The sequence below is a fragment of the Lepus europaeus genome, chromosome 8 (genome assembly GCF_033115175.1).
Source record: "Lepus europaeus isolate LE1 chromosome 8, mLepTim1.pri, whole genome shotgun sequence".
Lineage (NCBI taxonomy): Eukaryota > Metazoa > Chordata > Mammalia > Lagomorpha > Leporidae > Lepus > Lepus europaeus.
Window position 1 is genome coordinate 109615680 of NC_084834.1, and position 27535 is coordinate 109643214.

Here is a 27535-nt window from a genome sequence, read left to right on the forward strand (position 1 = left end):
CCTTTATAGTTTTCAGAAACTTTCATTTCTTTCTCAAATCAACTGTAATTTCTTCATATTACATCTGTTCCTATCCCACAACAGACTCAACTGCATCATATTCACGGTAATATCATAGATGATGTTTATAATCTATATATATATATATATTTTTTTTTTTTTGACAGGCAGAGTGGACAGTGAGAGAGAGAGACAGAAAGAAAGGTCTTCCTTTGCCATTGGTTCACCCTCCAATGGCCGCCGCAACCGGCGCACTGCTGCCGGCGCACCGCGCTGACCCAAAGCCAGGAGCCAGGTGCTTCTCCTGGTCTCCCATGCGGGTGCAGGGCCCAAGCACTTGGGCCTGGAAGAGGGGCAACTGGGACAGAATCCGGCGCCCCGACCGGGACTAGAATCCGGTGTGCTGGCGCCGCAGGTGGAGGATTAGTCTGTTGAGCCGCGGCACCAGCCTACAATCTATATTTTCAACTAACATTAAATCATGCATAGTTTTTCTCTGGCAATCTACCCCCCAACCAATAATTAATGTTTACATATTGATATGTATCCTTCCATTCTTTTAAATTCAGAGCATCTTAGAAAATAACAACTGGCTGGCGCTGCGGCTCACTAAGCTAATCCTCCACCTGCGGCGCCGGCACACCGGGTTCTAGTCCCGGTCGGGGCGCCAGTCCTGTCCCGGTTGCTCTTCTTCCAGTCCAGCTCTCTGCTGTGGCCCAGGAAGGCAGTGGAGGATGGCCCAAGTGCTTGGGCCCTGCACCCGCAGGGGAGACCAGGAGGAGGCACCTGGCTCCTGGCTTTGGATCGGCGCAGTGTGCCAGCCATAGGGGCAATTTGGGGGTGAACCAACGGAAGGAAGACCTTTCTCTCTGTCTGTCTCTCTCTCTCTCTCTCACTGTCTAACTCTGTCTGTCAAAAAAAAAAAAGAAAATAACAACTGCTATTTTTGAGGAATGTTAGAATGAACCTGGATCAGCACATATCCTCCAATATCTCCTCTACTCCTCTAACCCTGCGATATCACATAACCTCCTCAATGTAATAAGAAAAATAATCTAAACCTCCTTAGCTAAAAAATTTTTGAACAATGGCAAGTGCTATAATATGTTGAGAAAGTATGAAATCTGTATAGTGTTTCGTATTCAACATTATTGTTGTTAACTAAAAAATTCTCTTTACTGAAGTGAATGGAGAGGAATGCAAGAGGTCTTAAATAAAGTGAGATGAATACAGAGGTGCATCTGTTAACAGAAACTGTGTTTGAAAATGGAGTCTTAGGTTGATGTTAAGCATGTTTCTCTGAGTTCAGAACACTCAGGTTCAGAAGCTGAGTTAAGTATTGACCCATTTTGTCACCACAGGTACTTGCCAGACTTTCCCCTGTTGTCATTTTGTTTATCCTCCTTATTCCTCTAATATAATCCCAATTCCCTCATCCTACAGGCCATTATGCTGTGTTTCCATTGCATTCTTTTGTTTGTATGCATTCTTGCAAAAACATATGTTGCTTTGTGTGCACATGTTTTTAACATCTTCTGTGTTATAAAAAATAACTTGATAAAGTCACTTTGTTTTCATCCTTTATTTTCTCAGAACCTTTAAAGATCTATCCGTGACAACATGGATAAAAGTAAATTATTATTAAATGCCTCATGATGGTTCATAGTGTATATCTACCATATTTTACCTGCATACCTGAGTGTCACCTCCAAAAATACTGCACTAACCAGATTCCCACATACCTCTTTTGAATCCATACAAGTTGTTCTGGGAGCAGAATTACTAGGTTGTTGAGCCTGCACATGCTTAATTTGACTCACTGGGGCAGAACTGATCTTTAGAATCGCTTTTTCAGAGTGCACTCCAATCTGCAGTGCATCAGGGTTCCTATGTCTCATACCATTGGTATCTTAGTCTATTCAGGCTGCTATAAAGAAAACACCAACCATGGACTGGTTGATATAGCAAACATTTATTTCTCACAGTTGTGGAGGCTTAGCGTCCGGTGAGGGCCCTCCTCCTGATTCATAGAAGATCATCTTCCTGCTGTGTCCTCACCTAGCAGAAGAAGCAAGAGTGTTCTCTTTTATAAGAACACTGATTCCTTTCATAAGTACTCTACCCTCATGGCCCAAATAACTCCCAAAGACTCCATCTCCTCATCCATCAACTTAAGAATCTCTAAATATGAATTTCGTGTGGGATACTAACATCCAGTAATACTATGTTCACAGTACTTAGTATTATTTTACTTTCTATTTTTTGCCCACATAATAAACATAAAATAGTATCTTATCTGTGGTTTAATTTGCATTTTTCTATTTACTAATGCACACATTACTTCATATGCTCTTAGCTTTCAAGGTCTTCATTTCTATAAAGTACCTATCATAGTCTGCCCGGTTTCCCAATATAGTTGTCTTGTTTGTTTAATTCATATTTTTTGCAGGCATTTCTCATATTTTCTATGTGTTAATTGTGCATTTGTTATAGACATTGTGATTATTCATTCTGTCTTTTATTGATACTAATCATGTTATCCTTTGTGAAACAGAAATCCAAAGAACTCATATTCATCAATGTTCTTGGCCTCATGTTTATGTTTTGAAGGTTTTTTAAAAAAATTCCCTCTCTCCTTCTAAGTCATAAAAATATTTTACTGCATTTTCTTTCACTAACTCTATAGTTTTCCCTTTTTTATGGGGTCTTTAATGCTTCTGAAGTCCACCTTCGAATGTGATATTAGGTGGGAATCTAGGCTTTATATTCCATATAGGGTTCAGATATAATCAACTAAACAATCTGAGCTTTTATGAGTATATGGTATGATTAGTGAACTCATTGCATTTCTTGGCACTTGGGTCTTGCAGAAGAAAAAACCTGATCTGTCTCCTCAAATTTCTCCCAATCTCTTCAGAGAGATGTGAATAACATGAAATTGAATAGCATGACATGATATAATTCAGGACTAAATTATATACTGAAGACAGTAAGTTGAGGAGAACATCACAGAAATGAAATATCAATGAGGGTTGCCACGATTAGGAAAAACTTTGCATTATGTTACCTCTGGTCAAAGGAGTCAGGTATTCCCCCCCAACCCCCACCAAATGAACTTTAGAAAAATTATGGGAAGGGTTCACATTTCATCCTGAGCCACTCCTGTTTATTGTTGCTAAATCCCAATGAATAAAACCAGATTCTTCTCTCTGTCCTATATGAGTGCTAATTACACAGCCAAGAAAGACAGGTTGTAGGTCCTGTTCTTCCTCATAATTTGGGTTTTACTGATTTGAATACAAATAGAGATAGAAAAGTAAAATGAGTTCATGTGCTCAGATACTGCTAAAACCCATCTCAGTTCCCTGAGATAATGAGATAGACATATCTCATCATTAATATTCTGCTTCAATAAAGACTCTACTAACCAGACACCTGTAAAAATTCCCCTCAACTTACATTGGGGTTACATCATGATAAAGCATATGATAAATTATATGTTGGAAATATTGTAAGTAAAAATGCCTTTAATGTACTTAACCCATCCAAAATAATAGGTTAACCTAACCTATCTTGAACACTTACACTTAGGTGGGAAAATCATCTAATAAGAAGTCTATTTTGTAACAAAGTGTTGAATATCTTATGCAATGTATTGAACACCTGGATCCAAACAATGCTGGCAACACAGTAGAGTATTAAGTCTCAGTTATTTCCCCTAATCGTCACATGGCTGCCTGGAAAGTCTGGCTCCCTGCCACTGCCCAACATCATAAGAGGGTTTGCTAACACATATCTCTAGCCTGGGACAGGATCAAAATTCAAAGTTCAAAGTAGTTTCTACTGAATGTGCATTAATTTTGCACCACTGTAAAGTTAAACATCCTCACTTGGGAGCCATCTGTAATTCATGATATTCTCAAATAGGTAAATAATCATCATTATTCAATTTTACTTGTTTAAGTAGAGTTGCTGACTGATGGAGTGCTTCACTTAGAGAATATACTTCAGAAATAGCAAAATATTTTTAAATCATACACTCACTATGAATGTGAAAGTTATAAACTTTAAATACTGGTAACAGTAGTAATAACTAACACTTTTGAATATCAAGTACCACTCTAAACACTTTATATGTATTATTTTAGTTAATCCTCAAAAGAAATATCATGAGGTAGGTGCAATTAATATCCCAATTTTACAGGTGAGAAAAATAAGGCCATCAAAAGATTGACTTGCTGAAGGTCATATAGATGGTAAATTATACAGTTAGGATTGGATAGCAAACATTCTGATTTGAAACTTCTGTCCCCATGATGCTTATCATCCAATAGAATCATATATGTGAGTTTACTCCCCATCATCCATCCTACAAAATAGCAGAGGTTAAAAGTTTATCCCTGGTATATCATTCTTTCAATTATATGATTAACATGGGCCCACAACCACCATCTGAATTAGCAATAGCAACAGTTAAGGGAATTTACTTAAAATTTTATAACCTTCCTGTCCCAAAAAAACACTACTGCTGTACCTAATGAACTCCTAAATTTTATCTATTTTATACTTAAGTACACCCGAAACAGGGTCCAAAATGATCTCAAAAGATCCTGGAGACTATAAGTATAGAGTTGTAGAGAAACAGGAAGTGAGTTAAAGAGATAAATATAGGATAGAATCACTCTCTAAAGGAATTAGATGGCAAAGATGAGAGGTATGGCTGTTACAGATATCACAGCAGGAAGTTCTGTGCAAGAGCAACAGGCTCAGGCTGGCGCTGTGGCTCCCTAGGCTAATCCTCCGCCTGCAGCACCGGCACCCCAGGTTCTAGTACCGTTTGGGGCACTGGATTCTGTTCAGGTTGCTCCTCTTCCAGTCCAGCTCTCTGCCGTGGCCCAGGAGTGCAGTGGAAGATGGCTCAAGTGCTTGGGCCCTGCACCCGCATGGGAGACCAGGTGGAAGCACCTGGCTCCTGGCTTCAGATCAGTGCAGCTTGCCAGCCGCAACGCGTCAACCATAGCGGCCACTAGGGGGGTGAACCAATGGAAAAAGGAAGACCTTTCTCTCTGTCTCTCTCTCTCACTGTCTAACTCAGTCAAAAAAAAAAAAAAAAAGTACATAAGGAAAGAGAAGTAAAAGTTAAAAGTTGTCCACTGCTTGGAGTCACATTATGGCCCTGTGTCTAGGGAGGAGATCCAATTTGGAAGCTTTGAGGAAAAAAGCAAGCAGAGACTAGCAAGGAATTTCATGTTTCAGTGATTAGATTAAAAGTTCAATGATTAGGAGAGTTGTATGTGGAATACAGCTGAGTTCTTAAGATCTCATTCTCACATTCATTCCATCAGTGAAGATCAGGCATGATAGAAAGGGAAGGATATACATCACTACCTTTCCCTTCAACGTGTTAAATTTGAATACTGAAGGAAAAAGCTAGTCACTGTGCATTCCACATCTAATCCGCAAGGTAGCACTGCAGGGCAGGATTATTGTCCCCACTGTACAGATAACAGAACGCATCTCTGAAGTTAAAGTCCACAGCTAATAAATGATGAAGGGGAGGGCTTGGAAGCTGCAGAGTTAACCCCAAAAGTGTGGTCTTTCCACTAAATTGTTCTGTTTGTTATGAAGACTTGTGTGAGAAAATAGGAGACAAAATTATTAAAACCCATGTCAATTCTTCTCTCATCTTCTCTCATCTTTAAAATCCATAAGAAGGAAAAATCTTCTATGCTGAGCCAGATTTCTTTCTTTTTTTTTTTTTTTTTTTTTTTTTTTTTTTTTTTTTGACAGGCAGAGTTAGACAGTGAGAGAGAGAGACAGAGAGAAAGGTCTTCCTTCCGTTGGTTCATCCCCCAAATGGCAGCTGCGGCCGGTGCACTGTGCTGACCCAAAGCCAAGACCCAGGTGCTGCCTCCTGGTCTCCCATGCGGGTGCAGGGCCCAAGCACTTGGGCCATGCTCCACTGCCTTCCTGGGCCACAGCAGAGAGCTGGACTGGAAGAGGAGCAACCGGGACAGAATCCGGCACCCCGACCGGGACTAGAACCTGGGGTGCCGGAGCCGCAGGCAGATGATTAGCCTAGTGAGCCATGGTGCCGGCCCAGATTCCTTTCTCTTAACCAATACATTGTGTTTGCTTATAATATAAAGATGGCCTCATCCTCATTTACTCATTTCTCTGTGTCAGTTTTTAATGAGAAGGCAACAGTAGAATCAAACAATAGAGAGAGGAAGAAGGTTGATGTATATGTTTGTATATGTATAACCAACAGAAACTAGAGCTGGAGGAAAGGCGTGGTTTGTATGTTTTCTGAGGGAAGTTCTTTGACAAAGGATCTAGTATGAGCCATCTCTAAACTTCCTGATAATTTGCCAATATAGCACAGTCTTTACTTTGCCCAGATACTCAATTTAGATGACCAATCACAAATATGGCACCACATTTGACACTAAAGGAGATGTCAAAGAAATTATATCCATAGAATAATCCAAATATTTAAAAGACAACAAATTTTAAAAGGACACGAACAATCTGAACCTTTCCTGGCTTTTGGCATTCTGGCTTTAAATTTCTTTACTACAACTTTAAACAGACCCAAATAAGACATTTTCCTCTTTTAAAAAGGTAATTTGGAGATCTAGGCTTTTGTGTGTACTGAACATTATTATGTTATCCTTTATAATAGTAAATTACAAAACTACTTTGCATTTCAACTTCAGCAATACATACAACATCGGATGAGGTTTTCCTGTGTTTTGCTGTTTGCTATATGTGTTTAGTTAGTCCCAGGTGTCTGTCTGTTTCCTTCTTATAGTCCAAAGAGAAATAGTGAGGAAGGACTTCTGCAATTAAAGAAATGATTGATAACATCACAAAACACACCCCATACAGTGACCTCATTACCTCCTGCTTAGGGTAACCAGAAAGTCACACTTTCGTGGCACTCCACCCACAGCAACCACAGACCTGGTATGACCCTACATCCATCTCCTTTCTCCAGTAGACTCAACACTGACTTAAAGCTGTGGGAGTTAGGTTCCATCCACAGAAGGGCACCCAAAAATCCTGTGGGCCTCACTCAGTACTCAGGTTGGCCCAACTATATGCAGGCTTAAGAAAATGATCTACATTTGACTTCTTGAATCAAAATGAATCAAATTTAAAAATCCAGAATTTTAACTAGATGCAGAAACACCTCTAAAGGACTGCAATCAGAACTACTAACATCATAGTCCTTATCTCGTAGGAAGTGAAAAATACTGGCTCCAAAAAGGATGTAAGAATTACTGGTCCTCTTACACACTATTCACTGTTCACCAATGTGCAGGTCCCTGTGAGCTCAGCCGGAGGTCAGCACCATGTGCACATCAACCAGCTCCTAAGCTGGACGGCCAGGCCCCAGTCCCAGCTCTGTGGCTCACTGCTGTGTCAGCATGGGCAAGTCACTTCCTCATCTGGATAATGCACATAATAATAGTACCTATCTTGGATGGTTGATGTGAAAAGGAAATGAGCTCCAATACAATGGAGTTTGTGCTTGGTACATAATTGGCAAACATAATAATTATTAGTACCATAGCAACTATCATAGTCTCATTGTGGAACAGGTTTCTACAAAGAGCCAAACTGTCTGTAAATGGCCACAAAGAGGAAAAAAAGTGCCTTCTGATAATCACGTGTAATTTTCTTCTTTCTCTAGTAGCATTGTTCTTAATCTGATGTAAAGTGCACACACACACACATTCATGTGAAGATGTCCTGGTAAATGCAAGGCTTTCCGGTTCATTCTACACAAACATTCTTACCTACAGCATGCAGAGCATTCTCGGCAATATTGTAGAATATGAAAATATAAATCACTGTCTCTTTGCTTAAAGGATTTGCCATGTGATAAAGTAGATAATATATTTGTATAACCACACTAAGGAATAGGTGTAAGAGGGATAAGAAAAATTAAGACAAGGGATGGTAGAGATTAGTCTGGGGATCTAGGAATAGTGCTAAAGAAGGCAGTATCTAAAATGTCCCATGAAGGATAAATGTGATTTAGAAAAGCAGAGCTAGCAGAATGGCAGAAAGCTACAGACCAAAGGAACAGTTGAGGAGGGCAAGAGCACAGGAAAATGAGGGCCATGTCTGAAAGATGCTGGTGGGTCAGACACTGGGCAGGCAGCGGGATGGCAGGTAATGAGGTTCTTGAATGTCTGACCCCATGAAAAGAAGCTCAAAGGTAACTGTACCAATCTGTGTTTCTACCTTCAGGTCAGGCTTTGTAGCAATCAAACTTCGGTTAAGCCTGACTTAAGATTACAGGTGTCTTTTTATTTTTTTTAAGATTTATTTATTAATTTGAAAGTCAGAGTTATACAGAGAGAGAAGGAGAGGCAGAGGCAAAGAGAGAGAGAGAGAGAGAGAGAGAGAGAGAGAGAGAGAGAGAGGTCTTCCATCCACTGGTTCACTCCTCAGATGGCAGCAACCGCTGGAGCTGTGCTATTCTGAAGCCAGGGGCCAGGAGCTTCTTCCGGGTCTCCCACATGGGTGCAGGAGCCCAAGGACTTGGGCCATCTTCTACTGCTATCCCAGATGATAGCAGAGAGTTGGATGGGAAGAGGAGCAGCTGGGACTAGAACCGGTGCCCATATGGGGTGCCGCCACTACCGGCTGGGGCTTTAACCTGCTGCTCCACAGTGCCAGTCCCCATAAAGGTGTTTTTTTTTTTTTTAAATGATCTTATACCATACTTTGCATGGTGCTGTTACTATAATTAGGAGAAAGCAACAGAATCCAAAGTGTTTTCCCAGAATTTTTTTGGTTCCCTTAGTTCTGAGGAGCTCAGTAGGTGTTCTAGTGAAAGAAACTGTTTTTTTATATTCCATTATCCCAGCCTCAGGGACACATTATCTTAGGTGTGCACTCTCAACCCTGAAACACCCCTAATATGAATATGTAGACAGATGTCAGGGCTGCTGGTTTGGGAAGCACCTGACAGAGAATGGATGGCGACATGTGTAAGCAGAGTTAGCTGGAGAATGAAAGCTAAATGGCTGGGTGCTTCTGTTTGTTTGACTTTGTCAGCCTCTCCTTAACTTTCATTAAACACCCAACTAACCTTCAATTGCCCTCTTAGAACTTAATCTCATTGCAACTTCCAACATTCGAAAATCACCAAGCAAATAGCGATCTACCCTGAAACGGGGGTATTTTATTCAATATCAGTAGATGATTCCAACTATAAAATTCTACAAATGGCCCAAAATGTGGGATAAGATAGATTTCCAAATCACTAACTCTATTAGACTGTGTAAATTATAGTGTATTTAGAACAAACTAGCAAGTAGCCTTTTTTAAAAAAAAATAAAAATAAAGTGCACTCTGAAATTTCTGTGAAGTTGGAATGTCATGATGTAGATGATGGCAAGAAGAACGTTTCTGTAGAAGCAAGCCTTAATCTGCAAGGAAACAAAAAGTCAGGGTGTCAAGAAAGATGGTATATAAGGTTAAGTTTATGTTTGTGCTTTCTCTGATGCCCCTGATGTAAAGCCTTTAGTATAGAAACCCTTTGACCAGAACTTTTTCCTGTATTTCCCAATGTACTGTCCTCAGACCACTTGTGTTACCATAAGATTCCTCAGGTTTCCACAGACAGGTCACGAGATTCAAATTACAAAGGTGAAACTTCTGTATTCTTATGATCGCTTAAGTTACTTCTACCTAGATTCGTCTGTTGTTATTCTTTCAGCTCTTCTCTTCCCACACAAAGTAACCACTCAGAGATGGAGCTGATACTGGATTTAGATATTCTTCTTAGCAGGCACATCGCCAGATGCATGATGTCATTTACAGAGTCAAAAACAATCCAAGGCTTTCCCCAACAAGTCACAAACTGCCAGGAATCTATTGTGGGGAGAACTTATTCAGAGGATAATTACAAACCAAACTTCTTAAGTACCCAACTGCTATTTACTTTTCTTCCTTTTAAAATGTTTCGCTTTCCTCCCTGTGCCTTTGTGTTTGCTTTATTTTCTCTTTAACACCCCCACCTCCAGATACTGAGCAATAGTACTGATTATGGGTAACAAAAGAGAAATGATTATAATAATGTCATTCTTGCAAAAACATGCCCTTAAAATAGTTCTGTTTCTTACATATAAACCCTGAACCATTTGGGTTCTCCTTACTTGATTACAAACGAAGGTACCTGGATACTTCAACCTCTCTATTATCTAAATGCTGTCTTTGATCTTAAGTTTATAGCTATCACCAAACATATTTTTACAAGTTTTATACTTTATCTTTAGGCTAATCAACTATTCATTTGAAAACTTATTGCCATATGTTTTAAAAAGGAAATTCAGAGGCTGACAGTTTGGCAAATTGGTTAAGCCCCACCTGTGACACTGGCATCCCATATGGGCACCAGTTCAAGTCCCAGCTGCTCCACTTCTGATCCAGCTCGCTGCTAATGTACCTAGGAAAGCTTTGGAAGATGGTCCAAGTACTTGGACCCCTGCTATATTCATGGGAGACTCAGATGGAGTTCCAAGTTCCTGCCTTCAGCCTATCCCTGCCCTGCTGTTACAGCCATTTGGGGAGTGAACCAATGGATGGATGATCTCTCCTTCCCTGTCTTTTCCTCTCTCTCTGTAACTCTGCCTTCCATATAAATAAATAAATAAGGCTTTAAAATAATTTGTAAAAATGAAATAAACTGTCACAATTATCAGGATAGCTGTGTGATAAAGTAGAAAGACATGGACCCCACAGATGGAAGACAAAGTTTATTATTTATCTGTGTGATTACAAGGAAATTCACATAATTCCTCTGAGTCCCAGTTTCCACTTCTAATTTTTAAAAAAATGAATCAAAAACAATTCCTATTTTACATAATTACTGTAAAGCATAGGGAGATCATATATATTTTGGCTTCTAATGAAACATTCATTTGTGAATGAATGCCTGGTAGTACTAAGAAAGCCATAACTTGGTCTTTGATCCCTGAAATGACCTTCTCTTTACGTCTGTGTGTGTGTGTATTTCAAAAGAAGAGTTGGTTTCCTTGTTCTTTCCTTTGGAGATTTTTGTTTTGTTTTTACACATCTGGCTCATCTAGTGACAGAATTATCACTGCATTCAAATGGCACTATTGCCACCAAATGGTTCCTAAGAGTACTGCTGGTATGACAAACCACAGCTTTGATTAAAACAGCAAATGGACCCAAAAGAGTAGCTTTTCTTCTTCCTTGGTGACATAAACTGAGTAACAGCACTTTAACCAAACACTGCAATAACATTGTACTCTTTCTTCCTCCATTATTTACTCTAGAAGCTACAACCAACAACATGAATTCAAAAATCATTGGCTCTCTCCTAACTCCCTAATGCCTCCGCCTTATATCCTACAACTAAAGACCTGCAGAGAAAGCTTAGATCACAATGCCAGGATAGGGGCTGCAAATCCACCAGCATTCACAACCAAAATATACCCAGTATTTTATATAAGCTTCATTCTCACATAGGTCAGGAAATGGAGACTCAAACTGATTCAGTACTTTTCCCAGATTGCCCAGTTCAAAAGTAGCAGGACAACTCAAACCTGGGACTGAGCCAGGGTTTTCTCTGCCATCTCTCAAGGCCTCTCTCCATGCCCCATCTCTGGAATGAGCCTTTCTGTTATTCTTTCTCTGCAGATTTAGGAAGATAACTTCTACCCCACAAACCTATATCAACACATTAGAATGACATAGTGAGACTTTTCTAAAAAATGTATTTATTTATTTGAAAGGCAAAGTTACAGCAAGGCAGAGAGAGACAGAGACATAGAAAGAGGGAGAGAAAGAAAGAGAGAGAGAGCAAACGCGTTCTTTCATCCTCTGGTTCACTCCCCAAATGGCTGCAATGGCCAGAGCTGGGCTAGGCAAATGCTAGGAGCCAGTAGCTTCTTCCAGGTCTCCCACATGGGTTCAAGGGCCCAAATACTTGAGCCATTATCTGCTGTTTTCCCAGGTGCATTAGCAGGAAGCTAATCGGAATTGGAACAGCCGGGACTTGGGATGCCAGCACTGCAGTTGGCAGTTTTACCCACTATGCACAGTACTGGCACCCCTAAGGAGATTTTTTAAATTATGAGTGCCTAAATCCCTAGCAGACCAACTGAAACCAAAATTCTGAGAAAACAATGTAATTTTTTTAATTCATCAAATGATTCGGTTGCATTATGAAGGTTGAGAACCACCAATTTTTTTTATTAAACTTTTATTTAATGAATATAAATTTCCAAAGTACAGCTTATGGGTTACAATGGCTTCCCCCTCCCAAAACTTCCCTCCCACCCACAACCCTCCCCTTTCCCGCTCCCTCTCCCCTTCCAATCACATCATGATTCATTTTCAATTCTCTTTATATACAGAAGATCAGTTTAGTATACATTAAGTAAAGATTTCAACAGTTTGCACCCACATAAAAACACAAAGTGAAACATACTGTTTGAGTACTAGTTATAGCATTAAATCACAATGTACAGCACATTAAGGACAGAGATCCTACATAATATTTTTTTAAAAAATTAATTAATTTTCTATGCCATTTCCAATTTAACACCAGGTTTTTTTTTTTCATTTCCAATTATCTTTATATACAGAAGATCGATTCAGTATATAATTAGTAAAGATCTCATCAGTCTGTACCCACGCAGAAACACAAAGTGTAAAAATACTGTTTCAGTACTAGTTATAGCATCACTGCACATTAGACAACACATTAAGGACAGATCCCACATGGGATGTAAGTACACAGTGACTTCTGTTGCTGACTTAACAATTTGACATTCCTGTTCATGGCGTCAGTAATCTCCCTAGGCTCTAGTCATGAGTTGCCAGGGCTATGGAAGCCTTTAGAGTTCACTGACTTTGATCTTATTCCCATAGGGTCATAGTCAAAGTGGAAGTTCTCTCCTCCCTTCAGAGAAAGGTACCTCCTTCTTTGATGGCCCCGTTCTTTCCACTGGGATCTCACTCGCAGAGATCTTTCATTTAGGTCTTCTTCTTTTTTTTTTTTTTTCTTTTCCATGGTATCTTGGCTTTCCATGCCTACAATCAGGTCTTGTCCTGACTCTAGATGTACAATGTAATACTTTATCCTTTTTAGTATTTGTTGTTGTTGTTGTTGTTCTAGTACTAGTGGTTGAACTCTGTAATTAACACACAATTATTCTTAGGTGTGTAAATTGTAACTGAAAGGTGATCCCTATTAAATTTAAGAGTGGAAAAAGAGAGGGAGGAGATGTACAATTTGGGACATGCACAATCAGACTTGCCCCAAATGATGGAGTTAGAAATGTGCCAGGGGATTCCAATACAATCCCATCAAGGTGGCATGTACCAATGCCATCTCACTAGTCCAAGTGATCAATTTCAGTTCACAATCAATGGCTCTGATAGGTCTAAGAATCAAAGGGATCACACAAACAAGACAAGTGTCTGCTAATACTAACTGATAGAATCAAAAAGGGAGAGAAAGATCCAACATGGGAAGCGGGATACACAGCAGACTCATAGAATGGCAGACGTCCTAAACAACACTCTGGCCTCAGAATCAGCCCTTAAGGCATTCGGATCTGGCTGAAGAGCCCATGAGAGTACCAACAATTTAAACAACGATATTATTTCTGTGAATTTTTTCTATTGCTTTACCAGTTAATTAAGAGTATATTCTTCAACAGTCAGGGCAAGGGCTGATCAAGTCATCATTTCTCATAGTGTCTATTTCACATTTCACTTTAACAGATTTCCTTTTTGGTGTTCGGTTAGTTGTCACCAATCAGAGAGAAGATATGATATTTGTCCCTTTGGGACTGGCTTATTTCACTCAGCATAATGTTTTCCAGATTCCTCCATTTTGTTGCAAATGACCGGATTTCATTGTTTTTTACTGCTGTATAGTATTCTATGGAGTACATGTCCCATAATTTCTTTATCCAGTCTACTGTTGATGGGCATTTAGGTTGATTCCAGCTCTTACCTATTGTGAATTGAGCAGCAATAAACATTAAGGTGCAGACTGCTTTTTTGTTTGCCAATTTAATTTCCTTTGGGTAAATTCCAAGGAGTGGGATGGCTGGGTTGAATGGTAGGGTTATATTCAGGTTTCTGAGGAATCTCCAGACTGACTTCCATAGTGGCTTAACCTGTTAGCATTCCCACCAACAGTGGGTTAGTGTCCCTTTTTCCCCAACTTAATATGTTATCCCTCTTAGTAATTTTTTTGTCTGTTCTACTTAATACTATTGGTTTAATTCTGTAATTAATACACAGTTATTCTTAAGTGTTGAAACTTAACTGAAAAGTGATCCCTGTTAAATGTAAGAGTGGGAATAAGAGAAGGAAGAGATGTACAATTTGGGACATGCTCAAGCTGACTTGCCCCAAACGGTAGAGTTAGAAACATACCAGGGGATTCCAATTCAATCCCATCAAGGTGGCATGTACCAATGCCATCTCACTAGTCCATTTAATCAATTTCTGCTCACAATTGATCATAATGATAGGACTAAGAATCAAAGGGATCACATAAACAAGACTAGTGTCTGAAAATATTAACCGATAGAACAAAAAGGGGAGAGAATGATCCAACATGGGAAGCGGGATACACAGCAGACTCATAGAATGGCAGACGTCCTAAACAACACTCTGGCCTCAGAATCAGCCCTTAAGGCACTGGGATCTGGCTGAAAAGCCCATGAGAGTATTTTAGGCATGGAAAGCCAAGACACTCTGTCAAAAAAAAAATAAATGACCTAAATGAAAGATCTCCGCAAATAAGATCCCAGTGGAAAGAACAGGTCATCAAAGAAGGAGGTACCTTTCTCTGAAGGGAGGAGAGAACTTCCACTTTGACTACGACCTTGTCTAAATATGATAAGAGTCGGTGAACTCAAAAGGCTTCCATAGCTTTGGCAACTCATGACAAGAGCTTAGGGTGATTACTGATGCCATAAACAAGAGTGTCAATTTGTTAAGCCAACAACAGGAGTCACTGTGCACTTACTCCTCATGTAGGATCTCTGTCCTTAATATGCTGTACATTGTGATTTAATGCTATAACTAGTACTCCAACAGTATTTTTCACTTTGTGTTTCTATGTGGGTGCAAACTGTTGAAATTTTTACTTAATATATACTAAACTGATCTTCTGTATATAAAGATAATTGACAATGAATCTTGATGTGAATGGAAGGGGAGAGGGAGTGGGAAAGGGGAGAGTTGCAGGTGGGAGGGAAGTTATTGGGGGGGGGGAAGCCATTGTAATCCTTAAGCTGTACTTTGGAAATTTATATTCATTAAATAAAAGTTTAAAAAAGTATATTCTTATAAAATATCTTATTAACATAATTTCTGTCTTGTAATAACAGGTGGATGAGATATTTATAGACTCGACCTTGAACAAACACTACATTGAGAATCGGGTAGTCAGATTGACGTACGTATATTTGTGCAAAAGACAAATCACAAACCTTGAGGGACAGAGAGCAGAAGAGACGGGGATCCTCGTAGATTGTGTGACTCTATGAGCTAGGCTCTTAGTTTTCCTAAAAATATCTCTACTAGTCTCAAGATAAAAGTTAACCACCATTCTGTACATGAAAATGCTAAGATTCCTGGAGGCTGAGTGATATGTTTACAGTTCCCCAAGGGACAGTTTCCTCAGGTGATAGATCCAGGGTTTAACCCCTTCAACTGATTGGAAGGCCATGGATTAATCAGAACCAGATAGCCTTGGGGAACCCAGCGGCACCTCACTGCATGCACCAAGTATGTTCTCACAATCATTTCAAAGGATCAAAGAAATTTTGATATGACATTTCAGAAATATTAAGAAAGCAATGTTGAGTAAAAATGGGATTATAAGTTTTACTTGTAATGAAGCCTTAGGGGCAGGATCATGCCCAAACAAAAAGATCCCCTGTTGTGATTAATTTTCTTTTTGAAGTGGTAGAGGGGAAAGACTCATATCAGTTGAAGGTTTGCTTGGAGGTTTCAATTATGTCATCCTAAAAATCACTAAGCAGAACCTGTTTGACCTGGGCACAACCTAATGAGCCTCTAGGACTCATCTATTTAAAGAAAAAAAATATATCCAGAGCAGAATTTATTTGACGGACATAATAGTCACTTTTCTTACAATAGACCAACTTTGTTTTTTTGGCAGACTTATTTCAAGTCTTTACATCTTTACTGAGTAGTTAATGAGGAGGCAAAAAGCTTATAAATGATGGAACTTTCAAGAGTTCACGCCCTCTATTTTCAAATTCTGATATATTATAGAATTCTAGCAATATATTTCACAGTCCTATGGACTACTTTGGATTTGTAGGTATTTTCACCATGTAATTTTTATATGGATCCAGAGAAATTCTACTTGGTAAACTATGTTAACTTCATTGATTTAAGATGGAAAATTACATGATCAGGTGTTTACCAATTTGCTATAAAATTCTGTTTATTTATATCTTCGTAATCCAGAGCCTGAATAGACTACAGTATATAAAATGTCTCTGATTTAGTGTGATTTCCTGTTCTCTAGCCAAAAGAATCAGGAAGGCAGGCTTCTAATATTTTCAGAAAATGGGCTTTTTCTAGAGTAAAAATAAGAGACACGGAAGATCAATACATAGTAGTTTAATTTTTTAAATTTATTTTTAAAATTGTATTTAAAATTTATTTTTATTTAAGTTTATTTCTGTTTAATATTTTATTTATTTTTAAAATTTTTATTTTAAAAAGGGAACCAATTTCATATATAATAGTTTTAAAAGCATAATGATACTTCCCACCCTACTGTCCCTTCCTCACTACCATTTTCTCTTCTTCTTTTCTTATTTTTTAAAAATTTTTACAATGACATACTTTCAATTTTCTTTCTAATCTCAAGATTACCCTCCACTAAATAAAGTTACAAGACCACTTGTCAAGGATGCTGTAGAAGCAATCAAGATATCAGATTATGACTGATTAGTCCAAGATGAAATGAAGGCTTCCTCCCATCCTCAACATTTAGGATTTCAATGATTATTTTTAAATGTCTGAGCCTTACCCAACTGTTGTAACAAGCCTTCAAATTGATTATAAAAAATGCTCCCAAATCATAAGGAAAGCTAGAAGAGGGGATATATGAAACTACTCAGAGCCCAAGTGACTTGTAGAAGAGTGTGAATGTGAGAGGATTAGCCCTTGACATCCCAGCCTCTATGTCATAATTCTGGGGAAGATGATAGGGGACACTGTGTAGGACAATACTCAATTCTTTGATCATCCACCTTTCCCTTATATGCCATAGTCCACAAGAAGATGGTGTGAAAGCAGATGTCGTTATGGTATTCCAGTTCCCCTCTACTGGACGAAGAGCAGTTAGAGAGAAGAAAGTCCACAGCATCTTAAAACAGAAGATAAGGAACATAAGAGCCTTGCAGATAAATACCTCATCAGTTCAAGTTAATGGTAAGTCGGTGCCTTCCTATGTGATCTTAATGAGGTCCAAGTTTTGTCTAATCTTAAACTTAGCATATTTTCTATTCCAAATAACAGCTATAATCCAGATGGAAGAATTCCATGTTAAAGAAGTGAAATTTTCAGGTTTTATTATTCTCTGATGAAAGCATATTTAAGCTTAGTCATTAAGTGGTTTCTCAGTAGTAATTGATTGGCACTCATCCCAAAATAAACCCAAACCTCTACCAGTAAGAGAAGTTTAATGCCTCTATGACTAAGCAAGGGAAAACACCATGAGTTGAGTAACAGCTGCATTTCTGGGTGGGACCTTCCTAAAACACACACTCATCTCTTGCCTCTGAAAAGTGTGGATAGTTTCTATATATGGTGACATTGTGAGGTTTCTGTTAGCTTTTTGTCCCATAAGCCTTTAAGAAAATGATAAACTAACTCCAGAGACATTAAAGCCATCAGAAAAATAATGCTTTAAACATCACTAAAGTAGGGGGGAAAATCACTGAAACTATTTATACATTGTTCTGATTTTCTTATGTTGTTGTTCACTCAAAGCTGGTTATAGTATTATAACTTTTCTTTTAAAAATTTACTTATTTATTTGAAAGTCGGAGAGAGAGGGATTGATCTTCCTTCCACTGGTTCAACCTAAATTGCCTGCAACAACCAGGGCTAGGCTAGACCAAGGCAGGGAAAAAAGAAGTCCTTCCGGGTTTCTGACATGGGTGGCAGGAACCTCAGTTCTTGTGTCATCATCTGCTGCCTTCCCAGGCACACTAGCAAGAAGCTGGCTGAGAGCATGGAATGGCCAGGACTCAAACAAGACATTCTAGTGTCTGATTGTATGTTCCAAGTGGTGCCTTAACCCCCTGCACCACGATGCCTGCAACTATCCCTGCTTTAAATGAAAGAAAACCAACCTGCATCAAAGCCTATCTCTATGTTCTTACAAATATTTATTATTTATTTATTTGGAAGGCAGAGAGAGAAATTTTCCATCCACTTGTTCATTCCTCAAATGGCCATAATAGCCAGAGCTGGGCTAGGTTGAAGCCAGGAGCCAGGAACTTCAGCCTGGTCTCCCACATGGGTGACAGGGGCCCAAGCACTTGAGCTATCTTCACCTGCCTTCTAAGGCACATTAGCCAGAAGCTGGATTAGATGCAGAATAGCCAAGATTCAAACTGGCACTCTGATAAGGGCAAGCAGTGGCTTAACCTGCTGTGCCACAATGCTAGTCCCTATTTCTACGTTCTTTACATGGCAATATCTAATCTGATTTCTATATTCCAGTGGAGTAGGTAATTTCACTTTATTGATTTAAGGGAAAAACAGAACTTAGGGAATCTAATAACTAAAAGGAGCTGAGATTAAAATCTAGATTTCTAATTTCTTGAGAGGCTACATGAAAAAGGGTTTTGTATTCAAACACATTTTATTGCCTATGAAACTCATCCCTTATATTATAATTTCAAAGACTTTGTGGAGTGCAGCTAGACAAAAACTGGTTTGCCCTCACCCACTAAGTTGTGTCTGCTTCCAGCAGACAAGTGCAGATCCCCTCCCCAAAGTCCAATAGATACCAGACTTAAGCGAGTCACAGATGAGAGCCAAGTGATTTAAGTCAGACATGAATCAGGATGCCCTTCCCTCATAAGGGTCTAGCTGACTCTTCAAGAAGAAAGCTTATCAGGAAGTAAAAATCTGAGGTAATGGAATGGGCAGACTTCTGCTGATCTGACAGAGTTAGCTACTCAGGGCATAAAGCTGTGGGCCTCTCCCAGCCAGGAGGAAGGAAAATTGCCAAGCACCTAATCCACCTCCTTTGTTAGGTAGGAAAGCAAATGAATTAAGGTTGTGAAATAGTGGCCATTCTGATAAGTTACATGATGAGTTCTATGTCATTTCCAATAGCCAGTTAATTTGTCAGGATTTTAAAGGCTGAGCCATCTGAAACCAGAAATGAAGCATGAAATGATCATTGGCTGCCTGGACTTTTTGTCTCTCACAGGCTCAGCTGATAAGTTTCATCTTATTTTATTGACTATACAAGATTAAAAGGAAGGATGTGCTGATGGGGAACCTGATTTAAGAGCCCCCTGACTGATTCTAACCCTAATGAGTCCCTGCAGGACCACCCACGTAATCAGCCCATGCCTTTCACTACATATTCTTATCTGCAGAATTGTGATGATAGAGTTTATTCTTCCTGAAAACACAGAAATACTGTGAGAACATATGAGAAAGTAGAAAACATAATGCCAGAACACAGAGGCTATTACTACCTAAAAAGCTGTTAAGTTGCACCTATGCTTTGGAAACATGAAAGCATTAATGTGAATGATTGGTCACAAAAAGAGCTAGGCTCTTGAAGGTTTCAGAATTTCTGAATGTAAAGAGTAGAAAAGACCTTAATGGCGAGTTCAATGGAACCCTTCAGGTAATCCTCAGATGCAGAAATATTGCTATTCAAGAACCCTATATTTTGGGACTTTCAATAGAAAATTGCAGAGATTCTAGACCAAGTTAAGAAATCATGCTGTAGCCCAAGTTTTATCCATAATTTGTCAGAAAACTGTGTCTTGTTTGGGCAAATAACCATGTGATGTGAGTCCCCTACTAGATGCAATCTGTCAAAGCAAAGTACTACTGGTAAAGTACTACTGGTAAAGTAGCTCATGGCCATATCTAACATGTGCTCCATTTCCCATAATCCTTTTAGTTCAGAGAGCCCTGAATACTAATAAGATTTTCCAAATTCAGAAGTGTGTTAGGTGGTGGCCACTTTTGAGATTAATGTGTTAATGTTTCTTTTTATTCCTATATCTGAAAAGTAAAACTATTGGATCAAAATTAAAATATTATGCAGTCAGTTACTTGTGAATTGTCAGTTTATCTCCAAGGTGTAATCATTCTCTCTGAAAATCCCATCCTCGAAAATCCAATTATCTTACAACCATGATGCTCACCCTAGAATTATTCTTGGAAGTGGATGACTTGCAACTTGCTTAGAATAAGCTGACAGTTTTAAGTAAAGAATTCTATCATTACACTATTTTCATCTTAATGGATTACTAAGGACAAACTAAATCATTTTCTTTTTTTTTCTTTTTTTTATTTTTTATTTTTATTTTTTTTTTTTTTTGACAGGCAGAGTGGATAGTGAGAGAGAGACAGAGAGAAAGGTCTTCCTTTTTGCCATTGGTTCACCCTCCAATGGCTGCTGCGGCCGGCGCATCTCGCTGATCTGAAGCTTGGAGCCAGGTGCTTCTCCTGGTCTCCCACGCGGGTGCAGGGCCCAAGGACTTGGGCCATCCTCCACTGCCTTCCCGGGCCATAGCAGAGAGCTATGGAAAGAGGGGCAACTGGGATAGAATCCGGCACCCCGACCAGGACTAGAACCTGGTGTGCCGGCGTCGCAAGGCGGAGGATTAGCCCGTTAAGCCACAGCGCCGGCCAACTAAATCATTTTCTAAAGTTGAAACAAGAAGTGTACTACCTGAAACTATATTTGACAGAAAATTGAATTTCTTTCATAAATATTGAGGATATAGCCTGAGCAATTGATTCGTTATCGCACAGTGATTTAGAGATGCCTCTAGGGGTTTCCTTGAATTAGATTATTTTTAAACTCTCTATTTTGTAGAGTTCATCAACACTAGTATCCTATGATGGATTTATAGAAAGTTAGAAGGATGAAACATTCTCATTTTGCACTATGGGGAATAAGATGCTGAGAACTTAAGTCTGAGAAGCAGCACTGGGAGGAAAGAGTAAAATGATTTATTCTCTTCTGTTCAAGTAAGCAATTTTAACTTAAAAATCATAACAGTTTTCATACAACCTTCCACCAGCTTAGGTTTATTTTTCATTCTTATTAAGATATGATGGTCAAACAAAAATCATTTACTGAATGCAATGTGTTATTTGGATGTATGTACACAAGGTTAAATGTGTTTACTTCATAATATTCCTAACTTGGTTGGAAATTGACAGAATTTAATCTTAGATTGTGTCCAATAATTGACATTTCAGCAGATATTCAGCAGATGCTGATAAGAATACACAATCATTTATTTGTGTGAATCACTGTGATCACTTAGGAATTGTGTTTTAGAAATATTTTCAATATAGTTTATGTGGAAATTTTCAAAAATTTTCTATCCTAATCCCTTGGTTCAACAAAAGGAAAAAGGCTTATGTGAAATCTTAAGAGACTGGATTTTAGGTTGAAGTTTATCTCCTCGCTCCCTCTTTCCCATTCCCTGAAGTAGAATCCAAGAAAACTTTACCCTGCACCTTTGGAAAACCATAATTATATAAGGATATAAACTATTTGTAGATTTTAATCATATACTAGTTGTGCCTTAATCATGCACTTATGTTTAAGATATTATCCACCTAATTAGAAGTTGCCCATAAGTCTCTACAAACATTATTATAGCAGATAGCCATTATCCTAACTGATCTATATATCCAACTGTCTAGAGTCTTTATATGGTCAGTTTTCTCTGATGATTCCTGGTTATTGAAACCATCCAGGAGAACCTCAAATTATCACTTTGTTCTATTTGTTTTTCAGCAATGAGCTCATCAACAGGGAAGCTAACTGTCCAAGCATGTAAGTCTAGTTAGCGTATATAAACAAGTTCAATTTCCACATCAGAAAGGACATTTTGGAATATTAGCTCATAATTTCCTACAGATATCTTACACTATCTTTGGGAGAGAATAACAATTGGATGACAGATGTTAAATACATTTTTTCCTAGCTCTAAGACTGATCTTTTAGTCACACTCAAGAAAGATTTTACAATTTAAAGAAACTATATGTTTCTGGTTTGGAAAATGTGGACTTGCTTTTCAAATTTATCTAATGTTATGAAACGTGTTTTCTGCTGAGAAATATAATAATGTGAAAATGATCCATAGAGAGGAGAGAAACTCTGTTATTTGTGACTGACCTACAAAATGTGCTTAATATTCTCACCCTCTTAGCTGGCAGAGGCTTTACTGACTCACTTCAAATAACTTTCCTACATTCTGGAAGAGTTTACAAAATGGGCAGAATTCGAGCAGTGCTTTACATGCATTTATCTCTGGGTTTTGCAAACACCCTAAGCATTTGTATTTATTTATTTATTTATTCATCCATTCATTCATTCATTAGTTTGCTCAGCAAATATCTTTTAATATCTGCCAAGTGCCAGAAAGTGTGGCAGGAGCTGGGAGTAAGTATCATTGAGAGAAAAAGACACGATCCCTACCCTAAAATTAGTGTTCAAGAATAAAGACATAGGCCGGCGCCACGGCTCAATAGGCTAGGTTCTAGTCCCGGTCGGGACACCAGATTCTGTCCCGGTTGCTCCTCTTCCAGTCCAGCTCTCTGCTGTGGCCAGGGAGTGCAGTGGAGGATGGCCCAAGTGCTTGGGCCCTGCACCTGCATGGGAGACCAGGAGAAGCACCTGGCTCCGGGCTTAGGATCAGCATGGTGCACCGGCCGCAGCGGCCATTGGGGGGTGAACCAACAGAAAAGGAAGACCTTTCTCTCTGTCTCTCTCTCTCACTGTCCACTCTGCCTGTCAAAAAAAAAAAAGAAGAAGAAGAAGAAAAACATAAACAAGTCAGGCATTATTAAAATAGTGTGATACAGTCTACAAGTAGATACATCCTCCACAGTGCTAGCAGAATCCATCCCAGCTATCCTGTTCTTGTGGGATCAGAAAGTGACACCTGGTTCAGAGGGAAGAGAGGCCACGAATCAAGCAATAGGTGACATGGGTGTTCCCAGGCAAGGGCAGCATTACATAAAGATGTCTTCAGCAAGCAAGAAGGTGGTCATTTCTTATCATTGAAAGAGGTCAGTATGGTTGGAACATAGAATAGGAACTGGGGGTCATGGGAAAGGGGTGTGATTAACAGAAATCAAGGACCAGAACCACAGGGAAGCATTTTCATTGTATTTAGAGGGCAATAAAGAGTCCCTGAAGAGTTCATACAGTTCAGAAAGATCACTCAGGTTGCAGCGAGGAGAGAAGATTGGAGGGGCAAGACTGGCATCAGAGAGAGAGACCAAGAAGCTGTTGTGGTGTTTTGGATGATGGACCATACACTGCTACAGTCTGAACTATAGAATGGCAGTGACAGAAGTCATGTTCTAAAACAGCTGGCCAATTGCAGCATAATCAATACCAGCAAACTGGATTTTTTTTTTTGCTACCTAATTACTGGGAACAAGAATTAAACCTATCATATTTTCTTCATTAGTACCATGCTCTAAATAGAATTAATCCATAATATGAACCCTAAATAGCAAGGTAATCTCATCAGATGCACATACTAGAGTCCATGCTTATTCCTGACAATAGTGAATATGATATTTACATGGAAACATGGACCTTTCCCTACTGAAATTGGTCCTAATACATTAACACCTGCACACTTTAGAGACCATTTATTCAGAAAACAGAGGAGAAAGAGGATTCAAATAAATATACAATTGTTTGGCCATGGGAGTTGTTCTGTAAGGATTTCATGTCAGGATAACACTGCTGGATTCCCTAAAACTGGGAAATAACAGTCTTAGGTAGGAGCTCCCAGGATATCTGGATAATTGATGCTGCAAGTCTCCAGGACTGATTGGATCATGTATGCTGTGCCAAATCTTTTTGGCTTAACATAGCTTCTGTAGGCAGTATATATCTACATCTACAGAGGTAGGAAATGGGGAAAACCTCAGTAGATCAGCAAATACAAAGAATGGACAGTGAACTAGTACACCCTTATATAATGGTACATGCAAATATTGCATGGTGATACTTTAGAGTCTCTGCTTCAAAGATTAGAGATTTCTTCTCACTTCATGATCTCATCCTTTTCAGGTTGTGGCAAACGTACTGTCCCATTAATTGTCAACAGAATAATGTCTGGAGACATTGCAGCCAAGGCTGCTTGGCCTTGGCAAGCTTCCCTTCAGCGTGATAACATCCACCAGTGTGGGGCTACCTTAATTAGTAATACGTGGGTCGTCACTGCAGCACACTGCTTTAAGAAGTAAGTTATTGACCTTAAGTTGGACCACAGTGCTGGTAAAAATCCTTGAGTCTTATCATGTTCTGGATACCAATCAATGTACCAAATATTATTAAAGTAAAATCAGGAAATATTTTTTCAGGTTCTTTTCAAAAATAATGCTACACTTGAAAACTTATTTGAAACATTTGATGAGTACAGACAGAATAGCAGTCATTATCCCAGTATTTTTACATGAAGTCTTCAGAGTTTCAAACAGAGAAATGGTGTAAGAAAGTAGATGTCATCCTACAGAAGGTATTGTCTACTAATATAGCAAATGGGTCCCTTCTTAAACAGTGATCTACACTCCATATTAGTGTCTCTTTCTGCCAAATACTTGGGCTACTTTCATGCTGATCATAAATAATCAAGTTAATTGCAAAATGAAATTGAAATCTTCAATGAATACAGAAAGTTGGTAATTATAATAATGAAAAATTGCTCAAATCAAATTTAATGGGATTGATATGTAAAGAGTTGGTTGAATTAGAACAGTTCACAAACAAAATGAGAAATTGACAGAATGATAAAGACTTCAAAAGACATTCCTTTGCTTATATGATTGTAGAGGCTCTCTGAGATCTTTATATACTAAAGCACTCTTGACAACATTGCTACAATACCCAAACCTGAAATGAAGAATACAGTATTATGCTTTCATGTAATTGCTTGTCAAAGTAATAAACACTTTATTATTTTTTATTAAATTTAATAAAATCCTAACTAAAATGTTTTTCCATAATTTTTAGTTTTACTTCTCAAGATAATAACCAGCCAGATTTGTTTAAACCACTATCACATCGAAAATTTTGGATGTCTTTATAGGTAGATTAACTACATGACCTTTTCCCTGTACCAGCTATGGAGATAACAGAGCTTCCTGAATATTTCTGTAAAATCAGTAGCAACAGAATTTAATGGACAAATTATGCCCCAGCTAACAGCACAGCAGAGTCAAATGTCTGTGACCACAGTCAAGTTATTAAAACTTAGTGTATTAAGAAACAGATAATTAGATCTTCTCACATTCTTTTTGACTTCTAATATTCCAACTTTTACTGCCATAAAAAATTTTATGTACCTATGAACATAAATCTCTGTATAGATTCTTAGTGTTCTCTAGATACACATAATCTATGTAGATTGTTTTATATAAATTATATTACTACTTAAATTTTTGATTCACATGTAACTTGTATGTTTTTATTGGTAGAGTGTAATATTTCAACACACATGCACAGCATAAACCAACCAAGCCAGGCAACCAGCCTTCCCATTCCCTGTGTTTTTCTTGAGTTTAGATTCTTCCAGGTCTTTACCTCTAGTTCTTTATACAGTATACATTACTGAGATCTATAGTAAACACATTATATTGTGGAATCCAAGAACTTGTTAATATATGACTGTGTTTTGGTATCCATTTTATTTGATCTCCCTCTATTCCCTTCCCATGCACCTTTCCAACCTGTGGTATTCACTACTCTAAGTTCAGATCAACTATATTTTAACTACTACATACAAGGAAGAACATATAGTATTTGTCTTTCTGTGGCACATAATGATGTCCAGTTCTATCCATTTAGTGGCAAATGTGAGAATTTCATTCTTTTTATGATTGAATGATATTCCATGATGTATATATACCACATTTTCTTTATCCACTCACCTGTCGATGGACATCTAAGTTGATTTCATCTTGCCTGTTGTGAATAATGCTGTAATTTATCAATTTCAGTGTCTTCAGATATATAACCAGAAGTGGGATAACTAAGGCATATGCTAGTTCTAGTTTTCAAGTTTTTGAGAAACCTCCAGACTATTCTCCACACTGACTTTATTAATTCGCACCTCTCACCAACAGTGTATGGGCTTCCCTTTTCTCCACATTCTTGTATTTGTCATTTTTTTGTCTTTTTGATAACAGCTATTCTAACTGGTGTGAGATGATACTCCACTGTGGCTTTAAAAACTTCTTATTGATCTACTTTAGAGTAAGAGACAGAGAGTTTCCATCTTCTCGTTTACTTCCCAAATCCCTGCAGCAGCTGATGCTGGGTCAGGCTGAAGCTGGGAGCTGGGAACTCAAATCAGATCTTCCAGGGAGGTGGCTCCAGAAAGGATCCAACTTCTTGAGTCATCACTTCCTGCTTCCCAAGCTGCACATTAGCAGAAGTTGGAATCAGGAGAGTATCCAGGCACTCTGATATGGGTTGTGAATATTCCAATCAAAAATGCCTTAACTGCTAGATCAAGTGTCTGCCCCATTCCTGCGCTATTGACTTGCATTTTCCTGACAACTAATGATGTTGAGCATTTGCTCAAGTATTTGTTGATCAATTGTGTTTGTTTTGTTTTTGTTTTTGAGAAACATCTATCCTAATCCTTTGTCCACTTATTAACCAGATTGTTTCACTGTGTTGAGTCTTATATATTCTAGATGTTAATCCTTGTCAGATGAATAATTTGCAAGTATTTTCTCCCATTCTGAAGATTTTCTCTTCAATCTGGGGATTATTTCCTTTGCTGTACAGGACCTTCTTGGTTTGACAAGATCCCATTTGTCCAGTTTTGCTTTTGTTGCCTCTGCTTTTGAAGTCCTATCCAAAAAGTTGGTGCCCATACTGTTGTCTTAAAGTATTTCCTCTGTGTTTTCTACTGGTAGCTTCATAATTAATCTCAAGTCTTATATTTACATCTTTGGTTCATTCTGAGTTGACTTTTGCTTAGGGTGACAGGATGGGGTGGGAGTCCAGTGTCAATCTTCTGCATATGAACATCCAGTTTTCCCAGTACTATTTAGTGAAAAGACTGTCCTTTCTCCAGTGTATGTTTCTAGAAGTTTTATCAAAGATCGACTGGTGGGAGATGCATGGATTCATCTGTAGAGCCTCTATTCTGTTCCATTGGCCTCTGTGTCTATTTTTCTGCCAGTTCCATGTTGCTTTGGTTACAATAGTTTTGG

At 38.6% G+C, this 27535-nt stretch overlaps 1 protein-coding gene across 1 annotated transcript in view; it reads left to right on the forward strand.

Annotated features, from left to right (window-relative positions):
- Positions 1–27535, forward strand: part of TMPRSS11A (transmembrane serine protease 11A) — a 64983-nt gene that overhangs the window by 22906 nt on the left and 14542 nt on the right. The window contains exons 9-12 of the mRNA XM_062198935.1: positions 15408–15475; positions 17333–17493; positions 22082–22120; positions 24381–24552. Of these exons, the coding sequence (XP_062054919.1) occupies positions 15408–15475; positions 17333–17493; positions 22082–22120; positions 24381–24552 (440 nt within the window). The remainder of the gene's footprint in view (positions 1–15407; positions 15476–17332; positions 17494–22081; positions 22121–24380; positions 24553–27535) is intronic.